At 42.1% G+C, this 22814-nt stretch overlaps 1 protein-coding gene across 3 annotated transcripts in view; it reads right to left on the bottom strand.

Annotated features, from left to right (window-relative positions):
* GAK (cyclin G associated kinase) overlaps positions 1 to 22814 on the bottom strand; it is a 128951-nt gene that overhangs the window by 82585 nt on the left and 23552 nt on the right. For 2 of the 3 annotated variants that reach the window (XM_037902267.2, XM_037902268.2), the window contains exons 2-7: positions 13774 to 13835; positions 11751 to 11810; positions 8698 to 8812; positions 7747 to 7889; positions 4953 to 5078; positions 3519 to 3608 (exon numbers count right to left, since the gene is read on the bottom strand). In XM_037902267.2, coding sequence (XP_037758195.1) covers positions 3519 to 3608; positions 4953 to 5078; positions 7747 to 7889; positions 8698 to 8812; positions 11751 to 11810; positions 13774 to 13835 — 596 coding nt within the window. The remainder of the gene's footprint in view (positions 1 to 3518; positions 3609 to 4952; positions 5079 to 7746; positions 7890 to 8697; positions 8813 to 11750; positions 11811 to 13773; positions 13836 to 22814) is intronic. The other variant, XM_037902269.2, reaches the window with a different exon arrangement.

The raw sequence follows: 22814 nt of genomic DNA, 5'->3' as shown, positions 1-22814 counted from the left end.
CCAAATTCTTGGATGAAGACTATCCAGCCTTGGCTTACTACAGTTTAATCTTCTAAACCGTTTATTTTTGTACACAAACACCTTTGAAGAGTCAGGAAATGTTCTCATATTAACAACTAAAGGTAAGAAGGAGTTAACCTTTAACAGAGCAAATGCACTCAGTAACAGATGTGCAGAGAAAGAAATCTGATTAGCTCAACTTTAAAGAGCTGTGATACAGGAAAAAGTCAAAAGGTTCTGCTTTTGGAAGTTCTAGTGCTATCAACATCTTGTGCTAGAAACCCACCAGACACCAGCCAAATGTGTTTCAATAAAGATTCAGAGGAATTACCCTAAAATAAGTGATATAAAGCCACATTAAAGAAGTGAAACTGCATCAGCCAAAATTAATAAATTGGATAAAATAAGGAGCAAAGAAAACAGCCTTGACAAAAATAATCTCGAGCTCTTACACAGAGCTTGTCATCAGTAGATTTCAAAGCAGTTTACAAAAAAAAGAGTTTAGTATCATCTCCATTTTGCAGATGGGGAAACTGAAGCACAGAAAGGGGAAGTGACTTTCCAAGGTCACCCAGCAGGCCAGTGGAAGAGCTGGAAACACAATCTCCTGAGTCCTGGTCCACTGTTCTATACACTAGTGGTTACAGACAACTTAGATAGAACGTAGAACTGGAAAATGTAAGCCACAAAAACCCCTGCAATCACAACATTAGTGGGCATCTTGAAAATCAAATAAGAACCAAGAATGTGTGAACTCTCATGGTGGTGGAAGAATGCTCCCACAAGCCCACTGAATTTGTGGAAACCTTCATTCATGCTGACACTAAACACCAAAGGTTCCACCTACAAAAAAGCCACATGACATTTTTCAAAGAGAAAGCACTAGAGATAATGGAGGAACTCTGATAAACAATAGCATTTGGTTTTTTTGGAGGCCAAGTCCCAGGAGGACCTGCTATTTGAGGGAACAAAAATATTTTTCCTTTAGCTCAACCTGAAGATAGAAGCAAAAAAAGGAACTTCAGTTCAAGAGATGCCCATTAAAATGGGTAGAAGACACCATTATTTCTACTAAAATGTGGTATTACTTATAATAAAACCTTTATTTTAGGTACAAAAATCTTTAAAAACAGTATCTTCCAGCTTCTTCCATCAACAGGTCATCTAAGTCATGGTGACTTGTGAAGTGCAGAGAACGTGACCGGACCATGAGCAGAAGTCAGCTCAGGTGGAATCTGATCAATTGCAGCATACAGAATTCCCAAAGTGTCGTGCTTCACCCATGTGGGATGCTGAAGATTCTGCACAACAGCGCCACCCATTTGGTAAGTAGCACATCATGCCGGACACATACAGCACCAAGATTCCAAGAGCCGCACTGGCTCCCGCAAGTTTCTAGGTGGATTTCAACATGCTTGTTTTAAACAGGCAGCCCTACATGGTTTGGAATCTGGTTAGCTGGGAGACCTCCTTTCTCCCATTCCATACAGACACAGCTGAGACCAGACAAAAAGAATTGAGCTAAAGGACTCTCAGAACAGCGGGAGGAGCTGCTGGCAGGACACTGGCAGCAATGGGGTTCTCTTGGCTCTGCAATTCACTTCCTTCTTTCAGACAGATTTGTTAACCATCCAAACATGCTCCAAAGCCCATTTTCCCCCTGACAGGAATTTAGGGAAATTGCGGTCAATAGATAAAGGTGCTGGACACTAAAGAAGGATGTGACTGGAGACGGGCCTTTGCATTATGATATGGTGAGGTAAGGTGTTTGGTTTGAGGAAGGCTTTTACTTGGAAAGTATAAGAACTGTTCTGAAGATTTTTTTTTAAATTGTGTGCTTTAAATTTTAGAAGGTGCCTAGACTTTGGAAAAGGAGCCAGAGAAAAATCAATAAAATAAATCAGAAACCAGGAGAATGTTGACCACATTTGAGAACCTGGTAACTGCTCAAAGAAGTAACAGAAGTAATATTCCTGATCTGCAAAAGCATTTTGGGAAACTTTGTGGTTAACAGGAGTTACATTTTTGATCCATACTGAAGTTTAGACTTTTTTATGGCCTGAGAAGCAGCACTACAAATTCATCTAGACAGTATGGTGACAAGCACTTAGAAGAGAGCAGTGGAGGATACTGAACTCTCTGGGAGAAAGTAAAGTACAACCATTCACCCAAATCACAAACTAAAAGCACTTATGCCCCTTGCAGTTGTGATGTACTGCATATGCAACTCTGATTTCCCTGACCCCAGACCACTGGACAGGAGACAAGGCAGCTTAGCAGAATGGCAGGCTCTATATAAGCCCCACTAGTTGGAACACGGCCCTTTTAAAGAACAGAGAGGTATGTGACAATAGCTGACATACTGTTAAATAGGAGTAGTCAGCCACGACAGTAAATACCTGGGTTACCCTAACCCAAAGATTTCAATCGTCCAAGTCCTTTGAATAAATGGAGCTCTACCTTTCCTGTTTTAGGTAAGTGGATGCAATTGTGGTCTAACTTGTATGGATTTAATTTGATAGATGGGTAAGGTGTTTAAGAACTATATTACCCTGGCTTTTCTCTCAAAAATTCAATATGAAGATTGACAACTACAGAGGCAGAACACAAAAAGCTCAAATTAGTTTTAAAAATGTATTGTTTAAAAGGTTTAGACAGTAGTTGAGATTCCAATAGCTCTGAACAGCCATCACAAATGTTAATGTTCAAGTGTCTATTCTGCTTTGATATTAAAATACATGTTTAAAAAGTCATACAGACTTGTTTACCAACACTGGTACAATATTTAGAAGTTAAGTATGTGCATTCATAAAAATATCCAATACTCTGAAAAATACTAATGTGTAACATCACCAAAAAGAATGCAAAAGGACTCATCACTGACACTGTTAACTGAAGATGCACTGGGAGTTTAAATACTTCTCTTCAAATGCAACCACAATCCTTTCAGTGAAGGTTACTCATTTGCCACTGCCTTTTGCCATCCCACTTAGTTGCAACAGAAACATACGTGATTTCTACACAAACAAGAGTTTAGAAGTACTAATGTTTAGGTCGTTCCTGCATTTCATGCTCTTCACTACCCTGAGACTAGGATTTGCGAATGAGCAAAGTCAGAGTTGTGTGTCTTGGCAACCTCTGTCTAATCACATAGTGATCATGGACTCCAAGAGAGCCCTGTCCTGACCTCCAGAGAAAAAGCAAAGTTGTTGCAACATTCATTCAAGGCATTGAAGGAGCTGGGACAAAGTTCCCGAGGTCTATGCCTCATGTCAGCCCAAATTAAGATTTAAAATTCATACCAATTAAGCTTATTTTGCCTGAAATGTATCAGATACAGATGGCTGAAGTTTTGTTTTAATATCAAACAATGCAATCAATTCAGACTGCATCTTATATTCCAATAGCAGCGAATGTGCAATTAGTTTAAACATCACAAATATGATGAAATACAGGAACTATTTAACTATGATATCTAACAGGCATCATTACAAACAAAGAGAAACAGAAGTTCCTACCCATATATCCTGTTTTTCACCGATTGGAAAGTTTGAATACAAGTCTATCATTTCTGGAGTCCTATACATTGGTGTTGTGTTTCTTGTAATCTGCAGAAACAAAAGTAAAAGTTCATGAAGCAGAGACCTGAACAATGCTTTATGTACAGCCTCAGGGAACAGCGTTCCAAAAATGTTCTGCTAAAAAGTAAAAAGGGCATTCTGACTTCAAAAGCTAGTTTGGGGCACATTACTCAAGGTGCAAGTCCTTGGTTCAGTATCAAAATACAGTTATGAGGGAAGTATCTCTATGTGAAGCCTACAGGAATGACATTTTAACTGTAATTAAAGAAGTACCTGCTGTAGTAGTCCCTTCAAGCCACACACAGCAAGCAAAACCAGACTGCATGCTCTCAACAAGGGAGAGTGACACTGAGAAACAAGGAACAGTTATATTATGCCCTTAGGATGCATCTGGAGGAAGGACCCTACTTTGTGCCTTTTTTCCTCCGTCCCATGTGAGAAGTTCGCCAACTGCATGGCACCATCTTCTCTTCCCTTCCCAGAGAGCCAGCAGACAATTCTCCATGAGTTCAGGTTCCAAAAAGGAGAAGGGGACCAGAAACAAGCAGGCTAGTACTCAGGACCTCCCAAAAAAAGAAGTTGATGCTGTGAGAGTCTGCACACTCATTGACAAGTTCATGGATTTAGTTTGAGTCTCATTATTGACCTTCTCCACAGATTTAGAAGGGTTTGAGAAATCGCTTAAAGTAAATCCATCTTTATGCGCTACATTAAGATTTGTCAGCATTACTAGTACTTAGCCAGATCTATGGACAAGTTGCATTTTGAAAGAAAGGGGGAACATGCCAACATTGTTACAGCTGTCCTAAGAGTACAGCAATACTGTCTAGTCCAAGATCTGTCAAACAGACCAACTGCTTCATCACATGCCACCCAATTCAGTTTTAGAAGCCATGTCTGCTTAGATTTGATCAGAGTCACTGAGGAACAACTGACTCTTTACTTTTCTGCAGAGGGTGAAAATTCACATACTAACAGAAAATAGCAGTCAATTCCTCACTCCTCTCCCTTTTTATTAAAAAGGTCATTAAAAGCTACACTACCAACTGTGTCAAGTTTCAGTTTGGGTTTACATTTTATTTCTCCACATCAGAGAGTAGTAGGCACTCCATGGGCATTGATCAGGATAGGTGCTCAGGAACATAGTTTAAAAACACAAGCTGTTTTGTTGTTATGGCAGACAGCATTTGAACAATGTAGCAGCAGCTGACTCGAAAAATAAGGCCTTGTAATCCATTTCACAACTGAAAGGGCTTCAATTTGTCTTAAAACAGTCATAAATGAAGTAAACTTGGGGGTTAAGGCGAACAGAGCAGCACTAATAGAAAGAATTTAGTATCTTATAATTAACTGCAATGTCAAGCTTCTCACCTCCTCTTCAACTATTGCTCTCTTTTGTGCAGACCAACTGTAATCAGGATAATGTGCTATAGTTGTAGCACTGCCAAAGTCACACAGCTTAATTGTCCCTTGGTTACTAATCAGCATGTTCTCCACCTGCAGATGGAGGTAAGTTAACAAATGAAAGAGTTACACACATTTATGAAGGCTGTAGCTCATGCACACTTTTAAATCATACCCAGGAAGTGTACACATATTCATTAAATAAAATGAATCAATACTTAGTATTTTACTGCACATGGTATCCCATGTTCGGGGGGACACTTAAGACTCTATAAGAGTAAGTGACAGGCTTAAGGTCCAACCCATAGGCAAAACAGGTAGTAAGCCCAGGAATTCCAGCTCTCCCCCTTTCTCTAGCCACTATACAGCTTGCCCTGAATGACATGAACTATTTTGTGGAATAGTACATCTTTATTTCTAAGAAATTCAACTCAAAGGACCTTGTAGTTTATTTAATCCATGTCCCTCCATATGTTAGTTTTGCATGACATTTTCCAATGCTTTAAGTTTGAAAAGACATGCAAGGAGTCTTTCACAAATTGCCCTGCAAGATTAATGAGTAGTTTAAAACCTTATCAGGAGCACCAGTTAATAGCTGGGAGGGTGGAGGGGGGATGATTCTGTGCTGATTGTGAGGCCAGCAAGTGAAAATATAAATTAGATGTTTCTTCAAAAAATTAAACTGTTTTCAATAGATCTCCCACTGTATCTCATCTTCTCCGTTAGCCTTAGATTGTGATAGCCGCAGAGCAGGGAATATCTTGCACATTGTATCTTGAGGCTGCATTCCCTTGACCCACCCTGATAACAGACTCTTCCATTTAGTGGTTTCTATTCTGTTAGTCCACTCTTTAGTGTGTTCCTTTATGCGCCAGGTCTGGCATAGTGGGCAAAGCAACAACCAAATACAATCAGCACACACTAATATCAAAGGCACAGAGTAGAATGTGCATGCTTACTTGGGCCCAACTTTTAGAAACAGTGGTCACTACCTTTCCAAGAATGTCAGTAGAGTGTTCATATTTTAAGGGGGTCTCTACCTGTCTCTTCCAAAACCAGCCCACAGGGAACTTTAAAAATCCAAATTTAATTATGAAGAAAATGTCTACCCTATGCTACAAAATGACTTGTTTTGTTTCACGTGGCAAGTACTCAGGGGGACAAACTAATTCAGACAGTTTCAAGTATGAGAGCCACAGGACTATTTTCAAAATGCCCTATAATTAATGTGGAATTTAAACATTTTAAAAAGTGGCACCAGTTTGTACAATGCTGCATGCATGTAAATCACATTAACATTTGCTTTCCCCTGAATCCTTTTGACAATGGCTAATGATGGAGCGCATGCCACACCAACAAACAAAGGAATGAAGTAACGGGAAGTCTGCAGTGGAGATCACTGCATGAATCTCAACCCATTTGAAGGTGCATTATATCAGAGAATTTCAGAGATCCTAATATCTTTAAGAATTTCAAAAGTTACAAAAGCTTTGATACTGAGCCCAACAACCCGTTTTCCCACACAATCAATACCAGATCACTCACTTTAGGGCCAAACAAAGATAAGGTATTTATATTTGTAAATAGTTATTAAAGCAAAAACATTTTAGCTTAAAAGATGCACAGAGACCATTTGACGTAAGTTTTCTCCTCCATCTACCTAAACTCAGTTTTCTGGGAACGGCAGTGCAAATACACCTCCCTAGATCATTTTAGCGAGGCCACTGTCTGTTGCAGCACAAAGATCAAGATCTTGCCCTGTATTTTCTTGTAAAAGCCCTCTCCCTGTGCAGCTACTGTAGTATGAAACCAGCTTTCTGCTTCCCCCTGCCCCCCATCACTTTGAGTTTCTGCCAGGGACAGGTTTTCTTAATAGGCACTGGAATAGTAACAGAAGAAATCAATAATGTAATATTTATTTAACTCTGTAAAATTGTCTATCAGGAACCCCACCGTTCAAGGTGCTGCCCTTGAACTAGCGTCTCAGGAAAAATTTCAAGTTTTACAAAATGCTAACCCTTGGCAACTGCATAGTGCCTCCCAGCAGGATGGCACTGGCCACAGTTTTACTTCAGAACTCAAGACCTTCCATACCATTTGTAAAGGACTGACAAAGGATGAAAGGTCTTAAAATAACCAATCAGGAAATAAGTGGCCCCCTTGATTAATTTTAGTTCAAAAGTCAATGTGCTCCAAAACAAAGTACTACAACAAAAGGTAGATTTTAGTGCCTTTTGAAATGCCAGCCATCCTAATACGACACACTCCTTGCAGCTGGTTGCTAGGTTCAAGAGAGAAGCAGCATTTCAGTAGCACACTGACGACATCCTCCTCTTCCTTTCACAGCTTTGTGTTTCTGCTATTAAAAAATTCTTACCACCAAAATGTGCGTGGCTTCCAGTCACGAGCATACTTACCAGCAAATAGGAACTATTGTTCAGATTAAAGTAAGAGTGGGAAACAGACTACATGGTTTCAGTTTGAGCTCCAAAATTTAATTAACAGGATATTCAACAAGTATTTCCAACACCAAAAATATAGGTAAAGGATGCGGTCTAAACACTAAGCCATGTAGTGGTGTCCTTCATTCCCAGTCAGCAATCCCAACAAGATGGATATATACTCATACCATCATTTGAAATGCTGCATATTCAAGTGTCTCAATTTCATTAGTTCTACAGCATCAACTTTGTAGTCCAATCTGGAAGTCTGCTTTTACACTTCGTTCAAATGTTGCAGTCACTTAAATTCTATACTGTACCTTTAAATCTCTATGAATAATAGGTGGTTTCTGTTTATGCATATGTTGCACTGCTCTGCAGGTCTGATAAAATATCTTCAAAACTGTATCACACGAGAGAGGCCCTTTGGATTCAACTTTCTTTAAGAATTCCACCAGTTGCCCTACAGGAGATAGAACCAATTCATGTTAGTATACAAATGCTTTAAGTTTTGGACAGATTGAAATACTCTTACTTCAAATGATCCATAGTTTTAAAGCATTCAGAGCTTCCATCCCATTTGGATGTAAATACTGCCCCTTCATTTCATCAGACTATGCCAGCAATTCCCACTGGACATTTTATTGCCCAATATTAGCTACCAGGGAACAACATAGGGTTTACAACAAGGAATCAATGACTAAACTAGCCATGAATCATTTTAAAGGGGCCTTTCACTATACCAGCTGACACTCTTCATCACAGATGCAGTATACTCTTTTCCATCCTATCTACTCCTGCCAGGTCATGAGTCAGAAACCACCCTTCCAGCTGAGAAAAAATGGACAACACCCTTAGCCAGGAAGTGCTGCTCCTACACAAGCAACTAATGGAAGTCTGAATGCTTCAAGTAATTAGTCTAAACCATGGTAGTTAAAGGTGTGGTGGGATTTACAGACAATTAGAGACTGCAACCATTGGCTTGTTTAACCTTGAAAGGAGAAGAGTTAGAGGGAATTTATGAGAAGTACTGTAGATTATGAAGGGGACAGTAAAAACTGATCACCTTGCTCCTTTTCAGAATGGCCCATAAAGATGAAAAATAGGTCAGTTAACAGCAGGTAAATTGCTGTCTTGCTAGATAAGGTTTAGCTGTTCTCCATGTAGTAAAACTGTGCACTTTTCCAGTTCAAGATCTACGTATTCATTAGGAAGAATTTACTCTGTTCCTAAAACAAGCCACACCACTCAGGAACAAAAATAGGTTTTACCTTTACAAAGCTCGGTAAGCAGAAGAAACTCGCCCTGCCCAGTATCAGATTCTTCTTTTCCTATTGATGCAGCAGAGCTGAACTGGACAATATTAGGATGACCTGAAAGCTTTTTCTGGGGATTTGTTCAAGGAAAAACTTTAAGCGTGTTAGAGATTTTCTTCATACTATCAAGCACAACCAGCTCACATACATGTCTAATTGGGTGTGTTTAATATACACAACAGAAAAACTTAACCAGTGTCTCATTTGAACAGAATGAGAACTAAAGGCAAAGTCACCAAGAGTAAAAAAGTCAATACCTGTTAATATGGCTCTGGAAGATGCAGATTCTGATCTAGATACAGCTTGGTCTCTCTTGACAATGATTGCAATGCAGCAATATAGGTATTTGTAAAAGACATCTCCAGCAACTAGACTTAATCACGGATATCTGCTGACATTCTGGCTGTGTGACCAAGGCAGGCCCACTGTGCCCTCCGCGCAGGTCTATACACTAGCCCGGGGTGCTCTGTCTGTTATGGTTTTCCTTCAACTAGGTAGAAAAAAGTCTCACAAAAATCAGAGCCAAGAAGCTTCGTTATAAGCAACATTATAAAAAAAAAGGAAAATCAAAAACTTTATACTATAAAATACTTTTTAAAATGTCACTTTCAATCAAAAAGAGGATTCAGGCTCCTAATTCCGGTGTGGGGAGGAAGAGAGAGAAGTAAACCTAAGTGACTTTAGTCACTGGCTGAGGAGCTTACAATGTATCTGTTTATACAGAAACTAGAACAGTGGGACCCTGGTCTAAAATTCGCGAAAAGGAGTACTTGTGGCACCTTTAAGACTAACAAATTTATTTGAGCATAAGCTTTCGTGAGCTACAGCTCACTTCATCAGAGCTGTAGCTCACGAAAGCTTATACTCAAATAAATTTGTTAGTCTTAAAGGTGCCACAAGTACTCCTTTTCTTTTTGCGAATATAGACTAACACGGCTGCTACTCTGAAAACTGGTCTAAAATTGTGGTCCACAGGTATATTGAGCCATGAACGCATGAAGCCAAGCGCTTAAAAACGGGTATTGGCCAAGGGCTGTGAGTAGTGTTGTGACTCTCGGGCCTACAAAGCATGCCCCTCTTGTGAACTCAAATGTAAAAAGTATGTGAAAGTTCACAAGATGTTACAATAACCATGAAAAATTGGTCAAAATTGCTTACAAAGTTGAATGTTGTAACAAGTGAATGAGAACCAGACAAAGAAACTGGATTAGTCTAAACCAAAAAGGCCATGCTGATATAATCCAAGGACTGTTGAAATTATGCTGGTTAAAAAAGACGTGGAACCAGAAGATAACAGATAAAAAAATGGTGTGCCTGATATTAGACCTAATTAGTGAACAAAATAATGAGGGGGATGAACTATGCTGCCCACTTTTTCCTCTTTGGGGGTTTCTTAAAAAGAGACATATACGAGGTAGGGGAAAGATCAGTTCAGTTCACCTCTCCCTCTTATCTCCTGTCCCACCTTGCATCCCAGCTCATCCTCCAACCTGCCAGCACCGCAACTCATCTAAGGAACTTTATTCCTGAAGGGAAGGCCGGCTGGCCTCGCTCTTGTTTAAGGAACTTTGTTTTCACCTGTGAGTGCTGAAAGGCATCGCATCATCATGACAGCCAGTCCTGAGCCCGCCAGCCGGAAAATCTAATTACCAGCACCACAAAGACATGCAAAATCCTGTACTGTATTCCCTTCTGCCCCACGGTTTCTTTCTTCCTCCCCTCTCTCACTCCTGGCGTTTCATTGAATCCTGAAGTCAACTATACTGTAGTCATCCAAGCCTGCCTTATCTAAAGAGAAAGGATCCAACCAAATGACAGCCCTGACCAGATCATAACTAATCAGGGTCAAAGCAGCAGGTGTCTTGGTCGAATAGGCAGCCAAAGCAACCACTCGTAACTAACCAGAGATCCAGTGTTCCAAAAATATCAAGCAAAGCCATATTTCACCCATCTTTTCTATCCAGTCTCTCCCTCCACCTTTAGTCTGCCTGTTTGTTAAGAACAGGATAAGCAGGTGCCCTTCACATCAGGACAGAGTAAAATTAACCTTTGCCTTTTCATCAAAGAAAGACTGTTCTGAAAATAAGAGACTAATAGTTTGACAGCAAAAGGAGAGAGACTTTGATAAGGTCTAACAGTCTGTTTTTCATAACCACTCAACCACAGTTTAAAAATAAATACTTGTTTTAAATTTCTTGTTTTCTTGTATTTAACCAATACACTTTCAAATTAAATGAATGCTTTGAGGTGTTTCCCAAATAATCAAGGGCTTTATTTAAAAATAACCAACCCCAAACCTATCTATCACTGTTTAATGTTATACAGGGAGCGAGTTTATAAAACCTGTAACTCTTCAGACCTTTGAGACCAATATCCATACAACAACAGGGAAAGAGAAGAAGAGTTGTTCAACTCAACAAGGGGAGTAGAAAGTTTAAACAAATCTTTATCCAACTGGGAAATGACACATTTTCTGAATTTCCCCTCCAAAGTTATGACAGACCAAACCACTATCTCCCATTCCATGCATCACATTACAGTTGTTTACTTTAGTGCTGTGGAAACATCCTTTGACTTCACAAATTATGGCTTGGCAATTAGTGACCTCTAGCCTATGATTGGTCACTGAAGGAAGGAGTAAATAGCAGGTGCAATAAATTTATTTAAAAAGAAGTTTGATACCCATAACTCTTTATGATGTACAGTTACTTTGGCATCAGTTTTCCAGAGTTCAATTTTATGGATGACACTAAAATGTTAGCTAAACATTTGAACAGACGACAAAAAAAGAAGCCAAATAACTCAGGGGACTGATGTGATTGAAAGCCTTTTATCCTGTAACTCATTGGTCTGTACCAAGCCAAGGGTTTCAGAGATTTTCTTCACTGGAGAAATACTTTAGAAATACTTTCAGTGTCAATATGGATCGTGAAGAACAGAAACTTTCTGTGTCTTCAGGATGTTCATTTCTTCATTCTAAATATTGAATTTTGACCCAAAGAGGATACCATGAAACAAACTTCTTGAATGATGGCTCTGTTCTTCTCCTCTTCATTAGACAATAACCTCTGTATCGGAAAAAAGAATATTGAAAAGGGGTTTAAAATTTTGAAGAACTTATAAAAACACATATGGGAAAAATTAGCGCTAACAAAACAGTCAACTCTCAAGATCAGGGAGCAAGAGTCAAAGCTGGCTTGATCCCATTTGGACATGTCACCACAACAATAACCAAGTTTCTAGTCACCTAGTTCAAGTTTCTAGTCTTCTGTTCATCTACATCAGTGGTTTTCAACATATCCGGAGTCTGATACTCAAGCCCCACCACCCAGGGATGAGGCATGTAACATAGCTTCACGGGTCCCCCAGGCAATTACCCTGCTTGCCACCTTCTAACACCGACCCTGCATTTGCGACCTCCCTAAATCCATCCCATTGCCCCTCTGGGGCTCACAACCCCCAGGTTGAGAAACACTGATCTAGGTGAGTTGAAGTACCCTGGAAGACCTCTGCGTATCCCTGGTTGAGAGCCACTTATCTATATTCTCTCTCTCTGGGAGCGCAGCCTCTAGAATCATGCTTGCACTACTGCACATAGCAATTCCCCACGCTCAAACCCCATGCATTATGGAGCCCACTGGAAGTTAGTTCTGCAGTCTTCTGGACTTCTGGGATGTTTTGCTACAGCAAACAAACTTGTGCAGCAGATTCAAGGGAATTTTTAATGGAATTAAATATGACCATCACTACCAATCTTCCTTGTTTTATTTATGTGAATATTAAACATACTGTCCCCCACACTTCCAATTTGCTATTGATTTATGCATCAAGAAATGCAACTCCATTCTAGTGGCAGAGGGAGGAGAGAGACTGGAGATTTGGGTAGCTGTAACTTTTGGCACCTACAGGGTGGTTGGGGTTTTCTGACAACAGTGCCGCTCTCCTGTCTTAGGTGAAACAGAAAAATCAATAGGGAGAGAGAACTTGCATGTTCTTGCCACTCACTTGGACTGTCCAGTTCCCCCCTTCTGAAATGCACTTTCCTGAGGGTTACTCCTAGAAAAAGTTCAGTCCTGCTGTGAGGTTGGAGTCATGCAGTCTCATGGTGAAAGAGGTTTCATGCTGTTGTCTGCTAAGGGCTGGTCTACACTACCACTTAAGTCAATCTAACTTACGTCACTCAGGGGTATGAAAAAGACCGGCCCGCCCGAGAGATGCAAGTTACCATGATCTAAGCACTGTCCAGACCAACAATATGTTGGCGGAAGACACTCTCCTGCTGATATAGCTTCTGCCTCTTGCAGAGGTGGAGTAATTATGCTGATGGAAGAGCGCTCTCCCGTTGGCATAGAGCATCTTCACCAGACGTGCTACAGTGGTGCAACTGTGCTGATGCAGCGCTTCTAGTGTAGACCTGCCCTCGGATGAAGATCTGTTTGTTCCTACTGCCATTCCTTGCCAAAGAATGGCCACTTGATAGGTGATGGCCCATCAACTTTGATGACACCTGGCTAGACGTGTCAGCTTGTTTGTCTTTGAGAAATTGGTTTACCCACTCCCCAGACATGTCTGGTAAACACACTTCAGTCATGATTTAATCTTATATTTATATACAGTACTAGTATCCTGTAGACCCTATCGGACCACCAATACATGTATGCCCATAACAGTGGACCAGCTCAGTGAACGGCGGGACGTTCTGTTCTTCCCTAGGCAAGACAAAAATACATCCTCGGAGATACATCTTTATTCCCCGAAACAAACGAGTTAGTACTGCCCCCTGACATGGCTAGTTATTACCCATCACCTTGTATGTGTTGGCTTTGACAAAGTGAAGTATTTTCTGTTTCCTCTACTGTGTAAATGGACAGTGTGTATGTGAACCTGGACTGGTACAGTAAGCAATGGAGAAAATCCTTCAGCTCTGACTTTTTTGTTTTGTATGCACACACATACAACAGTGACCATCATGCTAATGCACTGAGTCAAGAGACACATTTCAATCTTTTAAGTGATTTAAACACACATTACCTTTAAAGCATAATCTTTGCCACTGCCAAGATCTTGAGCTTCATATACAAAAGCAAACCCACCTATCAGATTAAGAAAAGTCAATTATACATTTCATTAATGTCTCTACCAGGTAAATTGATTATTTAGCTTTATTTTAACAACTATAAATAAAAAAAATTCAGTTAATATTAGAAGTGTCTCTAAATACAGTGAGTGTATTCGATTACTTTTCGATTCCTAATCAGCAGCATTAAGAATACCATAAATGCATTGGAAAGTTGGAATGGACTTCTGCTAAGATTCAGAGGGATGGATTAAGGCTGATGCATTAGCCCTCTACAATTGCCCCTTGTGTTAGCAGACCCCTCCCATATGGTAAAATATGGGTGGGCCTGCAGCCATACTACAGAGGTCAGAGAAAAAGCATCCTTGACATGCTGTCCATTCTGGTCAGGGTTTTTTTTGGTGGTTCATTTATGGCCTGGACACAAAAAGAACACCTCCCAACATTCAAAGAGCTAAAGGTGTTGCAGTCTGTGGGACAGAGCTCCCCAAAGAAAGTACCCAAAAAGTGAAGTGGCTAATGACGTTCACTGAAGTGAACTTAAAATGATTTCATGCCTACAAATGTGTGTATCTTCTTTTGAGAACATTTTGGCTCTTTACTAGTGTAATTAATGGCCTAACACAATAGCTCTCTCAGGATGCTAGCCAATCCCTAATCCTCACTCCTTTTTTGGAGGGCTCCATGCCTGGACACCTATTTAAGTTGCCTTGTACACGTTCAGGAGTAGTTCCCACATCACATGCTTTTTATCTGTCTCTCTCATTTTCTTTAGTCTCTTATTGGCAGGTTCGACTTTCTGTTTTTCTTTCTTCACCCTTTTCTCTTCACTGCTCTGCTCCCCTACTTTCTGAAGCACACATGTTCACAGCTGCTCCCCCTGTTCACCTTCCCCATTTCTCACTAACAGCAGGTCCCCCACTGCTTTGCTCTCCGATCTCTGCTGGCCTCTTTGGGTATTAGACCCACCTTGTGCAGTCTCCGAGCCCTTCCACAGACTGGAGAAGGGAAATGGCAGCTTTTGGAGCTCAGAGCCTCCCTTTATTCCACCGTTGCTTCAGGCAGCACTGCTTACACCACCATGCTCCACCTAGGAAGTCTGATTTCACTATGGCATGGCATGCCTTACAAACTCTGAACCATCAGCCTAACCACTGCACTTTAAGTTTTAACTGGCTTTGTTCAAATTTTTCTGTCTTTACCACCCTCTTCACCTAGCAAATCATTCAAGGGTCAAGTTTACCACTGACAGGGAGAAAAGACAATATCTGGGTCTCAACACATCTTCCGCTAAGCCTCTTTCCACTTGCAGAAGGGTTAGTGGAAGAGCTGTAACAGTAGCCCCTTTAGGAGACAGAAGTGAAGGGAATGCATTTAGAGTCCATATCCAAAGAGAAACCAAGACCAAAAAGAAGCCCAAACTGGGGAGTTTCTCTGTTCGCTTTGTTATACCCACACCACAGCTTGAGAAAAAGGCGACACTGGCTGATTTTTCCCTGTCAAGATATTCTGTCAGTTTACATATTTGTTACTTTTCACACCTCTCATTTGATTAAGGGCTTGTCTACATGTACAGCACTGCAGCAGCACCGGTACAGCAGCACTGTGCAGCGCATCTGGTGAAGATGTCCTTTGCCAGCAGGAGCGATCTTCCCGTCGGCATAATAAAACCACCCCTGAGCATGGCAGACACGATGTCAGCAGGAGAGCTTCTCCTGCCGACACAGTGCTGTGCACACCGGCGCTTGTATTAGCATAACTTATGTCACTCAAGGGGGTGGTTTATTCACACCCTTTAGTGACATAAGTTATGTCAACATAAGCTCTAGTGTAGGTAGACACAGCCCCAAATTAGGTCTTAAAGCCCAGATTTCAACCCTGCAAAGGCTAAATTTAATAAATGTTCCAGGTTATTCTGACTAATTCACCTCATGACTGGGTGCTTATTTTGCACTGCTTCCATCTGGCTTCAAAGAGAATCTCAGTGATATTTCAGTCACATAGAGAGAAATTGCTTATTTGGGTTTTCTTAGCTACATTTTGTTATCATTTATGATTATTGGAGTTGTGTATAAAGTGGAGTCATTTTCAAAATATAGATGGACTTTCTACCATCAGTCTATTGTTAAAAGCATTATGATTTTTTGAAGTAGCAAAACATTTATGTGCTTTCATGAACTAAGAGGGATGGTTTGTTTGTTACCAAGCTGTCATTTGTTATTGGCGATAAACATAGTATGCACCCTCAACTTCTTTTCACAATGCCTACCGGTAACTAATTAGGAAATTGGTTCAGAACTCTGAACACAAAACAAAGCCTCCTAGTTAATGGGAAGTGACACAGGAGTGAGTCATGGGCCAGTCTATTTTCCTTATTTATTAGCTACTTCTGATCATTTAATACAATGTTCAGCTGTCTGTAAGTATACACCAATAGCAAACTATTTGTATGGTTCTAATCCATTTTGGAAGTGATTTCAATTTCTTTCATTTGTGGATATGCATGACAGCCAAAACTACAAATCAATTATTTATTTGGCTGCAGTTTTTCTTCTACTGCTGAATCATTTGCCCTGTAAGATTATAGTAAACTGAGGAAGAGCGGATAACAAAATGAGAAGGTGGTGGGAAACCAATCATACCTCTAACGGGATCTTATCCTAGTCCCCCTGAACAATGATATTCTCAGAGTTTTATATCAGACAGAAGAGAAGGAAGAGAACTCTGATGTCATAAGCCTGTAATGTTTCATAACTCAGCAACAAGAAAGGGAGGACAGAGCAGGTCTAAGGAAGAGAGCAGTGCAGAAGAGACAAGGAGGAGTTGACCTGCTATCCCCTTTGACTAAAGGAACAAGATGCTAGTATCTCCAGCCCAGCCACCTTACACATGCTGGAACAACTGCTCTTTGCATGAGGAACACTGCCCAAGTAAGGCAGGAGGATGAATTTGCTTCATTTGCTTCATGAGCAATCCAAACAGCTACAGTAGCAGGCTTTTCAGAGAGCTGGTACTCAGAACCCTTTTGTAGAATTATGTTCGAACACTACATTCCCATACAGTAACAGCTAACCAGCAAGAGAATCCCAGAGGATCCACTCATCTTGTTTTTCCAATAGTGCCAACAACAGAGAGTGAAATTACAAGAACTCCTTGACTCTCCCTCTGCTGTTGGTATCCTTAGGGAACTACTATATACAGGGGAAGCACAGGCAAAATCCTGGGGGCATGAGGTGGAAGAAAAGGAACAAGATGAGCAGAGGGGCTAGGGAAAAAGTCAGACAGAGCAAGAGAGAGAGAGAGAGAGAAACACTGGAGGGGACAGACTAACTAGTAGGGCACAGAAGATATCTCAGCTGAGAATATAAAAGAAGGATGACAGACATAAGCGTTACCAGTAAAGCAGCTTATTCATACCCCACTATGTGCACTTGTACTGGGTCTTTCACTGGATATAGATTCCAAGTTAGAAAGTAAATCACAAACATGCAGCACTAGCTCATCAGACTCAAGCATATTAGGAATACTCTACTTCCTCTAAATGCCAAAAGGAGGAAAAGGGGGACAGCAGAACCCAAAGGAAGTGACAAGTTTGTTCTCTGCAGGTTCTCCTGTTTACCCATTTATGCCTCACTTTCTAACTCCAGGTTCTGTACCGTCTGAACAGAGCCCACAGTGTTCGTAGAGTGCTCCATGAGTAGGACTCAGAGGCACTATAGTGATAAACAAAACCCACTAACAACAACTTAAATCCTTAATAAGCCCCCACAATTCTAGCGGGTGGGCAGGAGGAAAGAGCCCTGTTCCTACCATCATGTGCAGAGGATATGAAGTATAAACTGGGGCCATTTAGTCTCTTTCTGTATGGGTAATAGAACAAGACAAGAGAAATAGCATGCCTAATGCTTTTGCTGATCAGTTGGTGAGACACAGTTGGTGCCAGCTGGCAAAGGGTTCACTGTTCTGTAACAGCTACTCCTAACAGGCCTGACAAGTAGAGCCCTGTAAATCTGCGGATACAAATTTTGTATTCACGCCAGGTTCTACTAACAAGCTCACTACACCTAGCACCATTTCATAGTATTTATCCATAAAGAACATCATGTGAGGTCCCTAATATAGGCTTATGTCATACTCATCCTCACAACCACTGCGTGATGTGCGTACGGATGATATTAAAGGAGGCGTGTCTATGTACTGAAAAGATGTTTAAAGTGTGTCCAAGGCAGAGCTGACCAGCAAGCCTTCGCCAGACAAAGGATGTTGATTCATCTGTCTCTGTTGACCGCAGAGTGGATAAAAATCAATAATTAAAAAAATACAAAAAAAAAAAACAGGGCTAGGGAGGCAGGGGGTGGCGGGGGGGGGGGGGGGGGGGGGGGCAGCACAAAATTTTTTTGCTTGGGGCGGCAAAAAACCTAGAGCCAGCCCTGTTCAGTAGTTAGGAGCTGGACGCTGCAGGGAACACTCGCAGGTTGCAGGGGGCTGGTGCGTGCCTATCACTAGCCTGCACAAAAAGAAAAGGAGTACTTGTGGCACCTTAGAGACTAACCAATTTATTCGAGCATAAGCTTTCGTGAGCTACAGCTCACTTCATCGGATGCATAAGTGGAAAATACAGTGAGGATGTTTTTATACACACAGACCAAGAAAAAATGGGTGTTTATCACTTCAAACGGTTTTCTCTCCCCCCCATCCCACTCTCCTGCCGGTAATAGCTTATCTAAAGTGATCACTCTCCTTACAATATGTATGATAATCGAGGTGGGCCATTTCCAGCACAAATCCAGGGTTTAACAAGAACGTCTGAGGAACAGTGGGGATGGGGAAAAGGAATAAACAAGGGGAAATAGGTTACTTTTTATAATGACTCAACCACTCCCAGTCTCTATTCAAGCCTAAGTTAATTGTATCCAATTGGCAAATTAATTCCAATTCAGCAGTCTCTCGGAGTCTGTTTCTGAAGTTTTTCTGTTGTAATATCGCAACTTTCATGTCTGTAATCGCGTGACCAGAGAGATTGAAGTGTTCTCCGACTGGTTTATGAATGTTATAATTCTTGACATCTGATTTGTGTTCATTTATTCTTTTACGTAGAGACTGTCCAGCCTGCACAGTTGTCCCCTGTACTTAATTGAGATCCCAGACCTTGTGGATCCTCCCCTGAGGCTGGGAGAGGTCCTTTAGTAGTGGACAGGCTCCGTCCGCCCATCTCCAGGATCCCAGACTGCAAGCCTCTCGCTGCAGGCTAGAGGCCTGGAAGGCAGTACTTCTGTTGCAAGGTTTCATACAAAAAAGAAGCTTACAAGAAGTGAAAGATTGGACAAATGACCAGGGAAGAGTATAAAAATATTGCTCGGGCATGCAGGAGTGAAATCAGGAAGGCCAAATCACACCTGGAGTTGCAGCTAGCAAGAGATGTTAAGAGTAACAAGAAGGGTTTCTTCAGGTATGTTAGCATCAAGAAGAAAGTCAAGGAAAGTGTGGGCCCCTTACTGAATGAGGGAGGCAACCTAGTGACAGAGGATGTAGAAAAAGCTAAAGTACTCAATGCTTTTTTTGCCTCTGTCTTCACGAGCAAGGTCAACTCCCAGACTGCTGCACTGGGCAGCACAGCATGGGGAGGAGGTGACCAGCCCTCTGTGGAGAAAGAAGTGGTTCGGGACTATTTAGAAAAGCTGGACGAGCACAAGTCCATGCGGCCAGATGCGTTGCATCCGAGAGTGCTAAAGGAGTTGGCGGATGTGATTGCAGAGCCATTGGCCATTATCTTTGAAAACTCATGGTGATCGGGGGAAGTCCCGGACGACTGGAAAAAGGCTAATGAAGTGCCCATCTTTAAAAAAAAGGAAGGAGGAGGATCCTGGGAACTACAGGCCAGTCAGCCTCACCTCAGTCCCTGGAAAAATCATGGAGCAGGTCCTCAAGGAATCAATTCTGAAGCACTTACACAAGAGGAAAGTGATCAGGAACAGTCAGCATGGATTCACCAAGGGCAAGTCATGCCTGACTAATCTAATTGCCTTCTATGATGAGATAACTGGCTCTGTGGATGAGGGGAAAGCGGTGGACGTGTTGTTCCTTGACTTTAGCAAAACTTTTGACACGGTCTCCCACAGTATTCTTGCCAGCAAGTTAAAGAAGTATGGGCTGGATGAATGGACTATAAGGTGGATAGAAAGCTGGCTAGATTGTTGGGCTCAATGGGTAGTGATCAATGGCTCCATGTCTAGTTGGCAGCCGGTATCAAGTGGAGTGCCCCAAGGGTCGGTCCTGGGGCCGGTTTTGTTCAATATCTTCATAAATGATCTGGAGGATGGTGTGGATTGCACCCTCAGCAAGTTTGCAGATAACACTAAACTGGGAGGAGAGGTAGATATGCTGGAGGGTAGGGATAGGATACAGAGGGCCCTAGACAAACTGGAGGATTGGGCCAAAAGAAATCTGATGAGGTTCAACAAGGACAAGTGTAGAGTCCTGCACTTAGGACGGAAGAATCCCATGCACCGCTACAGACTAGGGACTGAATGGCTCAGCAGCAGTTCTGCAGAAAAGGACCTAGTCGTTAAAGTGGACGAGAAGCTGGATATGAGTCAACAGTGTGCCCTTGTTGCCAAGAAGGCCAATGGCATTTTGGGATGTAGAAGTAGGGGCATTGCCAGCAGATCGAGGGACATGATCGTTCCCCTCTATTCGACATTGGTGAGGCCTCATCTGGAGTACTGTGTCCACTTTTGGGCCCCACACTACAAGAAGGATGTGGAAAAACTGGAAAGAGTCTAGCGGAGGGCAACAAAAATGATTAGGGGACTGGAACACATGACTTATGAGGAGAGGCTGAGGGAACTGGGGATGTTTAGTCTACGGAAGAGAAGAATGAGGGGGGATTTGATAGCTGCTTTCAACTACCTGAAAGGATGGATCTAGACTGTTCTCAGTGGTAGCAGATGACAGAACAAGGAGTAATGGTCTCAAGTTGCAGTGGGGGAGGTTTAGGTTGGATAGTAGGAAAAACTTTTTCACTAGGAGGGTGGTGAAACACTGGAATGCGTTACCTAGGGAGGTGATGGAATCTCCTTCCTTAGAAGTTTTTAAGGTCAGGCTTGACAAAGCCCTGGCTGGGATGATTTAATTGGGGATTGGTCCTGCTTTGAGCAGGGGGTTGGACTAGATGACCTCCTGAGGTCCCTTCCAACCCTGATATTCTATGATTCTATGGTGCTGAGATACAGCAGGCAGAGACAAGAATGCCTCATGCTAAGGGCATGTGTGTGGGGGGAGGTAGGGGGGTGCCTCACAACCCTGGGTACCTCTGGGGAGCTCACAGTAGGGACTAGCATTATATAGATATGACAGTACTGGTGAACCATGCAGTAGTCATGCAGGAGAATAAATTAATTCTGTCCTTGGAGTGAAGCCCATTACTGGACATTTCTGGTCCAGTTTAGTGATGTGAAACAGCAGCAGCAGAGCCTGCCCAAAAGCGGGGGGGAGAGGAGGGGGAAGGAGACAGGGCCCTCCGCCCTCATCCCTCATCTCCCGCCGAAGGCCCCGCCCCCCGCCAAGCTGGAAGCCAGACCAGGCTGAGAGCTATGCATGGCCCCTCTACCTGCCCGGGGTGGAGGGTTAAGAGCAGCCCCCAGCTTGTGTCCTAGCCCAGGGCAAGTGGAGGGTCCACAGCACCCTACAGCTGCCTGGGCTCCCCGGCTGGGCTACAGCTTCCAGACTGGCCGGGAGGGGTGGGATCCCTGCTGAAAAGTGGTAGGGCCATGGCTCTCTGATCCCACCCCACCCCGATCCCGGTGCCCCGATGTGAAGTGCTATTTTTGTTAATCGTTATATTTAAAATTGCTCCAAATCATTATAGTCCTTTGAAACATGCCATGTTTGGAGAGGTGGGGACACCACCTACACTAGCTGAGTCAGCCCATATGTGAACAATTAGAACTCTGTTATTGCCCTTTAAAAACATACCGAGAGACATACAGCATGAAGAGATGCTCTTCAGAATAAAGACTTATGTTCTTCAGTCAGCACATGAACAGACTCCCAGCACATTTGGAAAAAAAAAAAAACCTACTGCAAACTTAGTTTTCTGAAAGGCACTACAAGCGCAGGTAGAAGGCCAACCGTAAGGCTGTTCTTTAAGATCAGCCAAGCTCTATGCATTTGAAGAGACGCTACAGATAGGTTTTGGAGTAGCAGCTATGTTAGTCTGTATCCGCAAAAAGAACAGGAGTACTTAGAGACTAACAAATTTATTTGAGCATAAGCTTTCGTGAGCTACAGTTCACTTCATCGGATGCATACATCTTAGAAACATGTGTCTGAAACTACAGCTGAGAAAGCAACAAGCTGCTTCAAGGAACTGAAAGGGGTTAGAACCAAACACATTTTATGAGCCCATGCTCACTGAACTGCTGCAACTCTGCTGCTTTTAATACAGAAGTCTAACACTGCAGGGATACTCTTCACAGGTAAGTCTGCTTTGTATTAAGTTTTCAAATAAAATAAAGCCAGATCATGCTAAACTCCATCCACTGTCACATAATGAGTTAATAGTGAATAAAGTAGCTAGAAGTCAGAGATGACCAGAGTACGCAACCAGTCAGCTTGACACTACCAGAAAACAGACTCCGATTCACAGAATTTTGTAGTTTCACCGTAATGACTGTGGAACCCCCACTTGTCATGGTTGCAGGACACCTCACCTTTGACCCCTCTCAGGTGTTAGGCTCTGTACCTTCACTTATCTCAGGAGAGAAACCCGGCATTCTCCCATTCCTCGGCTAGGCACAACTGAGTTCAGTGCTTCCCTTTGGGAGTTATCAGTGGTTAATAAAGGCGATCAGAGAGTTTTTTCAAATCAAACAAAGCTTAAGCATTTTAACACAATAAATCAGTCATGATTATCTTACTATAGTCCTGTTTTACCCCAAACCCCAACCTCTGGAATATGGGTGTTAGTCTGCTCCCCAACAGTGTCTGCCTCAGT

This window comes from Chelonia mydas, chromosome 5 (assembly GCF_015237465.2).
Source record: "Chelonia mydas isolate rCheMyd1 chromosome 5, rCheMyd1.pri.v2, whole genome shotgun sequence".
Lineage (NCBI taxonomy): Eukaryota > Metazoa > Chordata > Testudines > Cheloniidae > Chelonia > Chelonia mydas.
This window is presented reverse-complemented; position numbering and strand designations above follow the sequence as displayed.